Raw genomic sequence first — 13,996 nt, forward strand, 5'->3', positions numbered from 1 at the left:
GTCCTGTGACGTGTATCCCCAGGGCCTCAAACCAATCGAGTCCTATGAGACTCGTTCGTTCACCCCCTACTACTAATAAGTCTAGTGGACCTTCAAAACTCTTGTATTGCACGTTAAGGGTGGCCTCCCCCTTAACACACACTCTTGAGTTCTGAAAATCTGTTAATACAATATCAGAAGGCCTTAACTTGGCCTTAGACCCACTTCTGGAACAAATCTTCCTAAATGTATGCAATGAAATGATGGACAGGGCAGACCCTGTGTCTAGTTCCATAGATAATGGAACCCCTTGTAGCTTCACGTTGAGTGACAGCTTTTTCTTCATGGGCTTGTGTGTGCCTGTTCTACAGATGCTTCTTCGCGAAGCGCAAAAACCTACCCTATTCTGGCTGGGGAATCTGGTACCCTTCAGGCGTTCTTCTTGGGGTTGTGCCTTTCGTCGGCCCAGGCACACAGCTGCAATGTGCCCTTGTTTACCGCATGCCCGGCAGGTAGCGGAGCGGAACTTGCAGTCGGTTCTCCTGTGGCGACCTCCACAGCCGATGCACTTGAGCGGAGCCGAAGAGCTTCCCTTCTGGTTCTCTTCCTTCGCGGGGTGTAGACGGTCGACTTCCTCGTCCGGATCCTCCTCGGAGTTTCGTCGGACGTCTTCCTGGTGCACGGACGCACCCTCTGCACTGTTTCTGATCGGCCGCATGTTTTTGACGGCGCCGCCTGCTGCTTCTTCTGCGGTGACTTCCCTTAAGGCGTCTTGGAAGGATAATTCTTCCTTTGCGAAAAGTCTCTGTTGTAGCTCGCGATGCCTTAACCCGCACACGAATCGGTCCCTCAGTCGTTCCTCGAGGTCCTTGAACTCGCAGGGCTTGGCGGCCTTCCGTAACGCGGCGATGTATTCCTTGGCTGACTCACCGGACCGTTGATCCCTTTGTTCGAAGGTGTGGCGCCATGAGATAACGGACACCTTGGGATGGAAATGCTCCTTCAGCAGCTTCTTCAGGTCTGCGTAGCTTACAGACTCTACTGGGACAGGTGCTGCAAGGTTTTCTGCGATTTCGAAGGCGTCTTGGCCGCAAACGCAAAGCAGGGTGGCCGCCTTCAAGCTATCTTCCCTCACTTGGTTTGCCTTGAAGTAGTTCTCCATTCTGGATACGTAGGACTCCCACCGCTCTGGATGTGAGACGTCGAATTCCGAAAGCCTTCCGATTTTCGCCATCTTCGGATCTTCAGGAGACGGGTCTATCAGCCAGCCTACCCCCGAATGCGCACCGGATTGGCGGGCAGCTGCCGAGTCGACGCCGTTCCTCTTTCGCCGCTCAGGACTCCTTGGGTAAGCTTACACTTCTTCCTTTCCAGGTAGTGCAAGGCATCCCATCCTCGTCGCCAGTGTTGAGTCCGTGGTGGGAAAACAGACACGAGAAGCAGCTGGAGTTCTCAGTTTCATTTATTCAGCGTTCAGCTTACAGGAAGATGGCTTCAGCCTCGCCCAAACGCCTCGCAGCCTCTTATATAGGCAACTCCCGGGTAAATGGGTTACTTTTCCCGCGCCAGCACCCGCGCATGCGCACGGCGCTGGCGACAGCCTGTCTGGTCCCGGGCAGCTTTGCACCTGCCCGGGACTGCCTGCAAACGCCCGAGCCGTTTGCAAGGCTCGGGACATAACAGCATCCACCCTGCTGAATCCAAGCTTCAGGTGATTCAGCAGGCCCCAAGTCTAAGAGTGAGCTGCAAGCTTTCTTGGGGCTCTTAAATTTCTATCATGCATTTCTCCCACATAAGGCTGCAGTGGCAGAGCCATTACACCGACTCTTGGACAAGCAGGCTCCATGGCAGTGGACTAAAGTCAGTGAAAGGAGTTTTAATGAGGTTAAGGCCTTGCTGTCTTCAAATGTTGTATTAGCGCATTTCAATGAGCAACTGCCTGTGTGCATCGCATGCAATGCATCTCCTTTTGGGGTGGGAGCAGTACTTAGCCACCTGAAGGCTGATGGGACACAAGTTCCTGTAGCCTATTATTCAAGGATTCTGTCATCTGCAGAGCGGAATTATGCTCAGATTGACAGAGAAGCCTTGTCCATAGTGGCTGGCATAAAGAAATTCCATGATTTCTTATATGGCCGCCATTTCACGGTCTATACAGACCATAAACCTTTGCTGGGGTTGTTTACTACCAACAAACAGACACCACACATCATTTCCCCACGTATGCTGAGATGGTCAATTTTCCTGTCAGCATATGATTATATACTCATTCACAAACCTGGAAAAGAGATGAGCCATGCAGATGGCCTCAGCAGATTATCTCTCAAACAAATAGAGGCAGATCCTGCTCCTGCTATTAACTTTCTTTCCATTCAGGAGTTGCCTGAATCTACCCTCAATGCTAGGGACGTGGCTGCAGAAACTGCCACTGATCACATGCTCACACGCATGCTGGCATGGGTCTTGTCAGGATGGCCTGACACGTGTCCAAATATGGAGTTTCAAAGCTTCTGGCAAAGGAAGCACGAGTTTTCTACATTCAAAGGGTGCTTGTTATGGGGTAGTAGGGTAGTCATCCCAACCTCATTGAGGTCTAAAGTCTTGCTCTCTCTGCATGAGGGACATCCAGGAATCGTAAGGATGAAAGCACTTGCACGCAGTCATCTCTGGTGGCTGGGGCTCAATAAAGACATAGAGGCCTAGGTGCATGGGTGCCAAGTGTGCCAACAGTCATGGCCTGAAATGCCTCAGGCCCCAGTACATAGGTGGGAGGAAACACAAACCCCGTGGTCAAGAGTCCATATAGATTACGCTGGGCCCTTTCAGGGACAATTCTTCCTTCTCCTCGTTGACAGCCATTCCAAGTGGCTAGAGGTTGTTCCTGTTTCCTCTACCACTACTGCCAGGACCATCCAGGTGCTGAGAGGAATTTTCGCCTCACATGGACTTCCAGATGTCCTGGTTTCAGATAATGGCCCCCAATTTACCTCTTTTGAGTTCCAGGGTTTTCTTCAGTCCAACTTGATCCGGCATGCGACTTCTGCTCTCTTCCACCCATCTTCTAACGGCCAAGCAGAGGGGATGGTGCACACTACCAAAGATGCTCTCAAGAAACTGACTTATGGTAACTGGCATCATAGGTTAGCAGATTTCCTTCTTGCACACCGCACCACACCATGCACAGCCACAGGGAAGAGCCCAGAAGAACTCCGCTGGGGTTGCCGCCTCATCACCAAACTGGACAGGTTGCACCCAGACCGGGTGGCTTCACAGGTGTCACAGCCGCGGGCACCTAGGAGACTTCAGGTGGGCAATCCGGTCTGGGCAAGGAACTATGGGCCTGGACATCTCTGGGTCACAGCAGTGGTATGCAAGGTCTCTGGGCCACTGTCAGACGAAGTGGCCTTGGATGATGGACGTGTCATCTGCAGACATATCGACCAACTGCTCTGGAGGCTTCACAGCAACACTTCCGCTCCTGGCTCTGCTCTGGAGGGGGGGAGGACCATAATATGCATTCTGGTTCACAGTTTCCCGATTCTAGTAGTGTCTCACAAGCTGATGAGACTGCTGCTGCGGAGGCTGTTAGGGGGTCATCTCTGGGTTCCGCAAGTGCTCCAAACAGAATGTCCCAGGAATGGGGGCTCATCCCGCACATCAGTTATTGCTCCAGACAGGGAGTTGCACCAGGGGTACCCACATAACCCAAATACCTCAGATAGTGTTCCAGATAGGGAGTCGCACTGGGGGTATCCACAGAATTCAAACACAGCTCTAGACAGGGAATTTCACCAGGGGCACTCATACAGTTCAGTTATTGCTCCAAAAAGGAAGTCTCCAGGAAGGGGGTTTGCCATGGAGGTGACTGCTGACTCTGGCACCTCCGGCACGTACACGGGGGCTATGGAGTACTGGGGCACTTCCGCCACTCAGGCCACTCCAGCGGCTGGCCTTGGGCTTGAGGGACAGTGTTCCCAAGAGGAGTCCATTGTGGACTTGGGGACTTCCACCCCTCCAAGGAACTCTGGGTTGGACTTAGAGGGTCCAGCCAGTCAGCAGTTGGGTGGGTTACCTGGGTCTTTGGGGCATCAAAGACCTGGTCTGCCTAGCCTGGCAGGCGAGCTGGCAGGCCAGGCACACTCACCGGCCATCAGAAGGTCACAGTGGGCTAAGGGCCTGCCTAAACATCTTGAGAACTATGTGAGGTTTCTGTTAATTCTAAGGGAACCTTACTGGTCCTTAAACAAGATGTAGAATAAGCACTCAGTGGAGGAGTGTTACCTTCAAATTATTATTTGTTGTATTTCTTTTATAAGAAGTATTACTGTAAGAGTGTTCTGCCTGTGTGCAGACTATTGTGATGTTCACTAACCCCCAGTCTCTTGAACACATGTACCTGTGCTGTTACATCATAAGGTATATTGTTTTATCTAGGGGAGAGGGGTGTTGTGTCCTGAGCCTGCTGAAGCATTCAGCAGGTTCAGAAATGTTGCAAATGGTCCTGGGCAGACCAAAAACTGCCCGGGACCAGACTGGCTGTCGCCAGCCTTCTGCGCATGCGCAAGGCACGAAACAGCCAGCTTCTGATTGGGTGACACTGTCCAGGTTCAGGACTCTATAAAAGGCCTGCGTGCCTTTTATTGCTTGCTTGGTTGTAGGAGAAGAGTAATAAAGGGCCTGTTGTTTCATCATGTGTTTTCATCAATTGCCAACGAATGGAAAACACAACAGTTAGTCTGGGGTATAAGCTTCTTGATCCCTAAGTCAAACCTCCAATCTGGCTGGCAAATCTCCAGAATAGTTGATGCAGCAATAAGTTAAGAGTTTTATGTATTTCTTGGCAGTCACCTTTAAAGGCTGTCAAGATTTTAACACTCCATGTAATGTCAAAGTCTGCTTTTTCTTTTTTTACTTGTTCCTTCCCAACTGTAAGGAAGGAGAGAAGAGAATGGCAAGTGTAAACATAATGAGGCCAATCTTAAGCTAAGAGGCATCTGGAAACAGATGTCAGGATGATGTATCAACATTAGTGTCTATGACCAGCTGTTCTGCTCTTCCAGCTTGACCTGAGATATTTATAAGATTCTAAAAATGAACTTCCGGTGGCGATGGCTGTGCCGATGGTGGCTTTTTTCAGCCGTCCACCCTGGGATGTGTCAAAGCCAGCTGAGACAGCGAGCAACAGCTGTCTCACGCTTGGAACCTCTCTCCCTTGGCGAAGGGGAGGAGGTGAGCTTTCCTCAGATAGTGGTAGAGCTCCCTGAGACCCCAAAGTTTTCTTTTTGGTGGTCGGAGGGTGAGAGGTCCCACGGAGTCTGAGGTGTCCTCCACATTCCAGGATGCCTTTGCCCTGATTTTTATCTAGGGCAAAGCTAGACGCTGCTTCCACATCTGCGCTTAAAATGAATTTGTGAGTAAAATTTAAAGCAGACAGAGCTGACCAGGAGAGATTAAAATGGTGATTATTTTGAGACTTTAACTCTGGAAAAGAATTTATCTTTTCCTTTTTTTTCAATTAACAGTGGTGAAAAATGGCGCTGAGATGTTGATTCTTTGAGTGAAAGGACCGGAACTTCTATTTGAAACAATGTAACAGATTTTGTATTTATATAAAATGCAAGAATTTTCTTTTTTCTTTTAAGGGGGCTTTTGTCTTTTTTTCTCCCCCCCTTTTTTGGTATTTGTTGATTTTATAAGAATTTAGCAGACTTTTTAACAAGTGGTCTTAAAAATAAAATGGCTTCAAAGCTTCTCGGAGCTTCTATTGTTTCTAAAGCCTCAATCTTCCCGGTAATGCAGACAGCTCAGCAAGTTAAGTTTAAGTTACCACCACCTTCTCCATCGTTACCAGCATGTATACTTAAAGATTTACAGGATGCCTTGGGAAATAAGGCACGGCAGATTAAAGAAGAGATGGAGGAATTTCTTGAAAATAAAATTAGGGAACTGAGAGAGGACATTGGGTCAGCGTTTCAAAAGTTTGTTGGTCATATAGATCATCTGGGTGATCGTTGTAAGGACCCACCCCACTTTGCATCTTAAGAAGACAGAACTCTTGGAATAATTCTTCCAACAGGGATCCTTTATTAAGAGAAAATGGTTGCAGGCGTTCTAGACAGGACTTGGGGTTCAAGCTCTCCCATTCGAGGTTTTAAGGGGTTCCCCAGTAGTCCCACCCAATCACCCCCCTCTTCCAGTGACAGTTTCAGGCATCACAATCCCACCCCTTTTTTCCTTTCTTCCATCTGGATGGAGACTTCAGATAAACTACATGAAAGGTAAATAGCCTGCTTTGTTATGATAAGACCTTTTGGTACTAACCACATTCAAACCCTTTGAAGTTGTACAAAGGAAGTGAGGGCCATAAAGCACCTTTGTTCACCCCCCTCTCTTTCTTTATGGCAGAATCCAGAGAGGGCAGAAATGGGGTTTTCTATAATTAATAACTGGAGATGAAGTATAATTGGATTCTGACATCCGGCCCCCCTTAAAAATAAGAGAGATCCACCTGAAAGAAAACAAAACAGGTATAAAAATTAGTCAGGCTTGTTAGGATACTCTGTGTGAAACTTCTTCAATAGCTTCGGGGCTCTGACATGACGTTTGTGGACCCACTCGTTTTGTGAGGGAGGGAGGTGTTTCCAGGCAACTAGGTACTGAGTTGCTCCATGATATCTCCTAGAGTCAAGGATTTCCTTTATTTCAAAGTGTTGTTCGCCCTCCACCATGATTGGAGGTGGTGGTGGGGGGATTTTTGGCCGTAGAGGTGACTGATGCTCTCTTTTCAGCAAGCTGCAATGAAAAAGTGGGTGTATTTGCCTGAGATTTTTGGGTAATTCCAATTCTACTGTTACTGGATTTATGATTCTTTTAATTGGAAAAGGTCCTATATATTTTGGTCCAAGTTTTTTACAGGGCTGTAGGGACTTTAGGTATTTTGTAGATAAGTACACCATTTCTCCTATAATGAATGGTGTAGCCTCAACCCTTTTTTTATCAGCTTGTGCTTTGTATGTCTGCCTAGCTTCATCTAGTGCTTTTCTAACTATTTGGCCAGGTGTTTTGTAGTTTTTCCATCCATTCTTTCAGTGAAGGGATCGTTGGTTCGTTTGGGGTTAACTCTGGCATGGGGTTGAAACTTTGACTGGTGGCTATTTGAAAATGAGTGTAACCTGTGCTGGAGTGGACTGCATTATTGTAGGCAACTTCTACAAAAGGGAGTAAGTCCGCCCACTTGGTCTGCTGGAAACTAAGAAAACATCTTAAATATTGCTTAAGTACGGAGTTCATTTTTTCAGCCCCCCCCCATTTCCTTGTGGGTGGTGGCTAGATGTCAGTCCCTGAGTGGTTCCTAAGAGGGATAAAAATTCCTTCCAAAATGCAGACGTAAATTGCACCCCCGTCAGAGATGATGCGTTGGGGTGCCCCATGCAATCTGTAAATGTGCTGGATGAAAAGTTTTGCTAAGGCTTTTGCAGTGGGAATCTTTTAGCAAGGGATAAAGTGCACCTGTTTGGAAAACAAGTCCGTGACCGTCCAGACCACAGTATTCCCATTGCTTTCTGGCAATTCCACTATAAAATCCATGGCTATTTCCCTTCAGGGGGCTGAGGGACTTGCCACTGTTTGCAATAGTCCTGGCAATTTCCTTTGCAACCTCTTTGCCGTGGCACATTTTGGACAACTGGCTACATAACTTTCTATGTCCCTTTTCATGGATGGCCACCAAAATTGTCGTTTAATTAAATGTAAAGTTTTTACAAATCCAAAATGCCCTGCTGATTTTGTGTCATGGCAAAGCTGCATGAAAGTGACTCTTTGAGTTGTTGGTATAAATAACTTTTCCCCTACCCAAGGCAACCCGTCTCTCATTGTGCACACATTTTTGTTTTTCTGGAACCATTCATCTGTTTCCAAACTTTTTCTGAATTCAATTCCAGTTTGGCTGTCCAGTTGTGGTTTTAATTTGGCTTGGGTTCTTGTGGTTACTGGTGCTGCCAGTTGAGACTCTGCCATTATTGGTCTAGAGTCAGTGGTTCTTGCGCTGTTATATTGGGGCATGCGAGATAGTGCATCTGCCAGGAAGTTCTTTCTTCCTGGTAAATGTTTGAGTTTAAATTGGAACTGGTGAAAATGCTGAGACCAGCGGGCTTGTTTGGGATTGAGTTTCCTGGACGTTTTCAGGGCTTCCAAATTTTTGTGATCAGTCCACACCTGGAAGGGGATTTTGTTGCCTTCCAGGAACTGTCGCCATGTGAGTAATGCCCAACATATCCCGTATGCCTCTTTCTCCCATACGGGCCAGCGCTGTTCTGTTTCCATGAGTTTCTTGGATGTATATGCACAGGGTTGCAATACCCCTTCATTGTTTTCTTGTAATAGAACAGCCCCCACTGCCACATCACTTGCATCTGCCTGTATTACAAAGGGCTTGTCCATGTCTGGGTGCCTTAGTACTGGTTCGGCAGAAAAAAGTCTCTTTAGTCTCTCAAACGCTGCTTGGAACTCCATTGTCCATGTTAGTGGCTGGCTAGGTTTTACTGAGGATGCTCCCTTCGTTTTTAGTAAGTTAGTGAGGGGCAAGGCTATCTGGGCAAATGAGGGGATGAATTGGCAGTAAAAGTTTGCAAAGCCCAGGAAACTTTGTAGTTGCTTTCTTGTGTGGGGTGGTGCCCAATCTAATAATGCTCTGACCTTCTCTGGGTCCATTTCAATGCCCTGGGGGGATATGCGATAACCTAGGTAGTCTATCCTTTCCTGGTAGAATTCGCATTTTGAGAGTTTGGCATATAGGTGGGCGGCTCGCAGCTTCTTTAAAACCGCTCTGACAAGGTTGACATGTTCCTCTTTTGTTTCGGTGAAGATAAGAATGTCGTCCAAGTAAACAAGGACCCCCTTAAACAGGTGCTCCCTTAGAACGTCATTGAGTAATTGCATAAAGACTGCAGGGCCCCCTTGTAATCCAAATGGCAAGACTTTGAATTGATAGCACCCCATGGGGCAGTTAAATGCAGTCTTCCATTTGTCCCCTTCCTTAATTCTCACATGATAGTAAGCTTCCCTTAGGTCTAGTTTAGAAAATTTTTTCCCTTTCGATAAGTGTGACAGCATGTCTTTCATGAGGGGCAGAGGGTATAGGTTGCTTTCACTGATTGTATTCAGGGCCCTATAATCCACGCATAAGCGTAAAGAGCCATCCTTCCTCTCTCTAAAGAGGACCGGGGCAGCCACTTTAGGCTTGGCTGGCTCAATGAAACCTCTCTCTAGGTTTTTTTAATAAATCTTTCCATTTCCTCCTTCTCCTTTGGGCTCATGGAGTATAATCTGGGCTTCGGGAGTTTTGCCCCAGGCTTGAATTCAATGGTCCAGTCTGTGGGTCGGTGGGGGGGGAAGCTCATTCGCCCTCTCCTCACTGAAGACTTCAGCAAGGTCCCTATATTCCTCTGGTATTTCTGTTAATCTTTTTTCCTCTCCTATGGATGCTTTTTCTATTTTTGATTCTGATAGCCTCCCTTGGGGTTTTAAGTCCATAGGGTCCCCCTTCGGGAATTTGATTTCTGTCATCCTCCAATTTACCCAGGGGTTCCATTTTTTCAACCATTCCATCCCTAGAATCATTGGGCATTCCATGCCTGGGGTCACCACAAACATGTTTGCCCAGGGAGAGGTGTATTGGTAGAGTGGCTAGGGTAGCTGGCACCCCCCCTGCTATGGATCCATCTAACTAGCCAAATGAGATTGGTTGTTCCAGTCTCCTCGATGGGATGCCCAAATTACCCACTAGTGTTGGGCTAATGAGGCAGCGGGTGCAGCCAGAGTCTATTAAGGCTTTCACCTTCACGGCTTCGGGCATGGGGGGTATTAATATAGTCACTGTCTTGAGGATGGGTGTGATGTGTCCACTTACCAGGGGTTCGCCCTCCGAGCTGTCATCTGAGGCATCCACCGCCCCTGTGGTGTAGGCTGGAGTTCTTTCCCCTTGGTGAGCAGAAGTGGGGGGTTCTGCAATTTCCATCATTCTCATGGCCGTTTCTTTTGGCTTAGCTGAAGACTTTCCGGATTTGTTGATTGGGGATCTGTCTGGGTTGGGCTGGGGGGCTTTGGAGCAGCATTCTACAGCTCAATGCCTTTCTCTTCCGCACTTGAAACACCCCATTTGCTTCTTGGCTGTAGCCGATGATTTCACCGGTTTGTGTGTTAGCTCAGGCGGGGGGCGGCTCCATTGTTTTCCTCGGTGGTGTCTCTTCAATATGTCGATATCTGCTTCCTCTGCCAAGATGTACCATTCCTCAAGTCGATGTGGGTCCCCTCGGGGCAGGCAAGCATCATATAGATCATAATTTAGTCCGTCTTTGAAATGGCTAAGGAGGATGTCTTCTGGCCAATTCAGTTTACTGGCAATGGCCTGGAATTCTTGTGTATATTCAGCCACCGGGCCTTTGCCTTGCCTCATCGTTTTTATCCTTTCACGGGCTTTGCGATCAGCCAGGGGGTCTTCAAACCGTCTCCTCAAAGAGGACATGAAACGGTTGAAGTTACTGAGTTCTGGGGCATTGGAGTCATGCAAGTTCACCACCCAATCTGCAGCCGGTCCATCCAGGGCAGATTGCACGATCTGGATGCGGGCTTTGTCGCTGGGAATGTCCTGCCCGTATTCCTCCATGTAGCTGAGGACTTGGGTTAGGAAAAACCCCAAGCGTGTTGGCTCCCCTTTGAATTTCACCTCCAACGGTGGACGTATTGGAATGGATCGGTGCCTCCGTTGTGGGTGGTAGTGTCTTCCGTCCAGATTGCCATCTGTGGTCCAGTAGGGGGTGGGGGCTCCTGGATCAGTAGATGTCCCTGGGGTTGCAGGTTCCACGTCCCCCTCGGTGTCTCTCCCTTTGCGGCTCCAGGAGCTGGGGCGGCCGTAGGGCTCAGGATTCTCCTCTCTTAGGGAGCTGAGAGTTCTCTTCATCAGGTCAATAGCTTTCTCTAGGATCCAGTCTGAGTATGGTGCCCAGCATTCTCCCTCTTCACTTGCGTGCAGGGATTTCTCCATTTCCTGCTTCCATTCTGGTTGCTTGGTCCCCCGTCTCAGGGTCACCTTTCTTGATTCCTTTCCCCACTCACTTTTCTTTCCAACGCCCATTGACCAGCGAGGCTTGTGGTCCCGTGTCTCCACCACTTCTTCTCCTGAGGAATCCGACCTCTTGGATCCCAACATCTGACAATGTTCCAATTTGGTCAGCGGCTCTCTTTCCAGGGAGTTTTCCCCCTCTCTTGCTCCATTGTCTGACATGGTAAATTTTTGCAAAATCCCCCGTCAAGGGTCTCCCTTCCAGGTGGATTAATTTTGCAAGTCCTGTCTAATGTAAGGACCCACCCCACTTTGCATCTTAAGAAGACAGAACTCTTGGAATAATTCTTCCAACAGGGATCCTTTATTAAGAGAAAATGTTTGCAGGCGTTCTAGACAGGACTTGGGGTTCAAGCTCTCCCATTCGAGGTTTTAAGGGGTTCCCCAGTAGTCCCACCCAATCACCCTCCTCTTCCAGTGACAGTTTCAGGCATCACAATCCCACCCCTTTTTTCCTTTCTTCCGTCTGGATGGAGACTTCAGATAAACTACATTGTAGGTTTTCACGCGCCCAGCGGGTCTCCCATGAGTGTAGAAGAACAGACACGAACACGTGGTTTCCTCGGGATGGGAGCCCCGAACAAAGCCAAAGCATCCCTTTTATTGTGTTACCAGAAGGCGGGTTTATATGCACCTGGTGACCACCTTACACCAACCACATTTGTTATAACACAGCATATTAGCATATTACACGTGCTACAGCTTTGTTTTGCTCATGCCCCTATACAGCTGTTACACCCGGCACCAACAAAGCACCAAACACCTTCCTTTGCACCGCACGGCACTTCTTGGTATTCTCCCAACCTTTTTTACTTCCGACTTCCTTATACCTTGGCCTACTGCAGCTGATGACTCAACCTAGCAGGCCAAATAATCCAATAACTCCAACATCTCCTCCTTTTCTGTTTTATTTAAAAATAAGGAGGGAGCGCTTTATACGAAGTCATCCTCAGTGTCGCTTGGCAAGGTGAAGGCCGGTTTGGTTAGCAAGGGTAGCTGAACTGCAGTGATAGGTGTAGTTACTAAATTGATCTGTTGATGGGTGACAGTTCCTGAGGGAAAAATTTTTAAACATCATAAACAAAGAGGGCAAACATTGAATACAACAACATATCAAAACTAAAATAACCACAATAGTTATAATACCAGAAACCAATGATCGCAGCCAGGTTCCGTCGGGTAGCCAAGACCATAGGGCATCCCAAATGTTTATTGCACCAGATCCGTTGGATTGTAACGGATTATGACGAACCATGTCTTCCATATGCTCAATGGTACCTGTGACATTGGCTTTATAATCAGAGATATAAACACAACAATGAGAATGGATTAAGGCACATACTCCTCCTTTCGAGGCAAGGATAATGTCTAAAGCATAACGATTTTGCAGAACAATCTCTCGTATTTCTGCCACTTCCTTGTTTAACAATTTGGTAGTCTGAATGGTAGCGTTGAACATGTGCCTAGTCCAGTTATTTAATGCATAGATGTCTCTGTAATTCATGGCTACCCCCAGAGATGGAAATATAGATCGTGCAACTTGTGTTCCTGTACTGCCGGGTCCTCCCAGGCCATTTTCTAGATCTCTTCGATTGTGCAAACGGCTGAAGGTGGCTGATCTGACACAAAAACTGAGGGAGCAAGAAAGCCCAACGTACAACGGCCGGACCACCGTGGAGGTATACGTTGATATGCCCGCCGGCCACAAAGCATCCAGACGTTACTTAATATATTTGTAGTCATGCTGGAGCTTTGCACAGTTTGGCGAACCATGGCTCTTACAATACTGCAAAGGAAGAGTGTGGACATCGTGTCTGTGTTGCCGGGGTGACGTCCTGTTGATAGCGAGCATCCGGTTATTTGATAGGTACACATATATTCAGAAAAATCATCAAGGGATTCAAAAAGAGGAATTTTCTTAAAGGGATGTGGTCTAGTCATGTTGTTTGAAAGTTGAAATGTGATGTCACAATATGGGTATCTGCCTACCAAAACAGAGTTTTAGCGGTGTTCTTATATTCCCAACAAAACGCTGCCTTTTCCTGGATTCTGCTTCCTATTGTGTATACCGTATAATTCACCATAGCATTGGAAAGGGTCCCTCTAGACCAGGGAAATTGTTTCCAACCAGTTGTATTAAAAGGCACCGCATGCATAAAAAGTCCCCCCTCCTCCAGGGTTGGAATATGCATGCACATCCAACACTCAGTCTTGTTCAAAAGACGAGAAATATTCTGCACATCTTTCATAAAAGAGTTGTGGGCCCAGGGTCCATGGTCTTCTGATGTCTGGTTAGGATGGTGGAGATTGAACCAAATAAGGGCGAACACAGCGAGCTGGAGTCCAAATGATTTTGCCATGATCATCTACCGCAGCGTAGCCTCTCCCCCAGGTAATAAGCTCTGCAGGACCTTTCCACGTGGGGTCTGGAAGCCGTCGATAGTAAACTGGAGGTCTTGAAGTAGGGGGAGGGACTGTTGAAAAATGACGAGAGGCAGCTGTTGATGGTGGATCGCCCGTCAGATTTAAAAAGGTCAGTGTATAAAGGCACAAGTTAAGGATGTTTTGCACTGCTGGGAGGCCAGGGGCGATTTTCCCCTTTTCATTTAAATATCGATTGAGAGCTGTTTTTAATGTTTGATTTGCTAGCTCAACCAAGGCTTGACCTTGGCTATTATATGGAATGCCAAACTTATGAACAATGGACCATTTTGTACAGAATTCTGCAAAAGCAGAGCTAATATAAGCAGGTCCGTTGTCTGTCTTAAGTTCTTTGGGGTGTCCCAACAATGCAAATGACTGAATACAGTGATTGATAACATGTTTAGTGGCCTCACCCCTCTGGGGGGAAGCCATAATGAAGCCAGAATATGTATCAATAGAAACATGAAGATGTTT

The 13,996-nt window shown here is 47.5% G+C and overlaps 1 protein-coding gene across 1 annotated transcript in view; it reads right to left on the reverse strand.

The window, feature by feature from the left end:
- Nucleotides 1-11,830: 11,830 nt before the first annotated feature.
- TACR2 (tachykinin receptor 2) overlaps nt 11,831-13,996 on the reverse strand; it is a 36,242-nt gene continuing 34,076 nt past the window's right edge. Inside the window, 1 exon segment of the mRNA XM_039338879.1 lies at nt 11,831-13,572. Coding sequence (XP_039194813.1) covers nt 13,391-13,572 — 182 coding nt within the window. The 3' untranslated portion in view covers nt 11,831-13,390.

The sequence above is a fragment of the Crotalus tigris genome, unplaced genomic scaffold (assembly GCF_016545835.1).
Source record: "Crotalus tigris isolate CLP2741 ecotype Arizona unplaced genomic scaffold, ASM1654583v1 scf7180000017722.570129, whole genome shotgun sequence".
Lineage (NCBI taxonomy): Eukaryota > Metazoa > Chordata > Lepidosauria > Squamata > Viperidae > Crotalus > Crotalus tigris.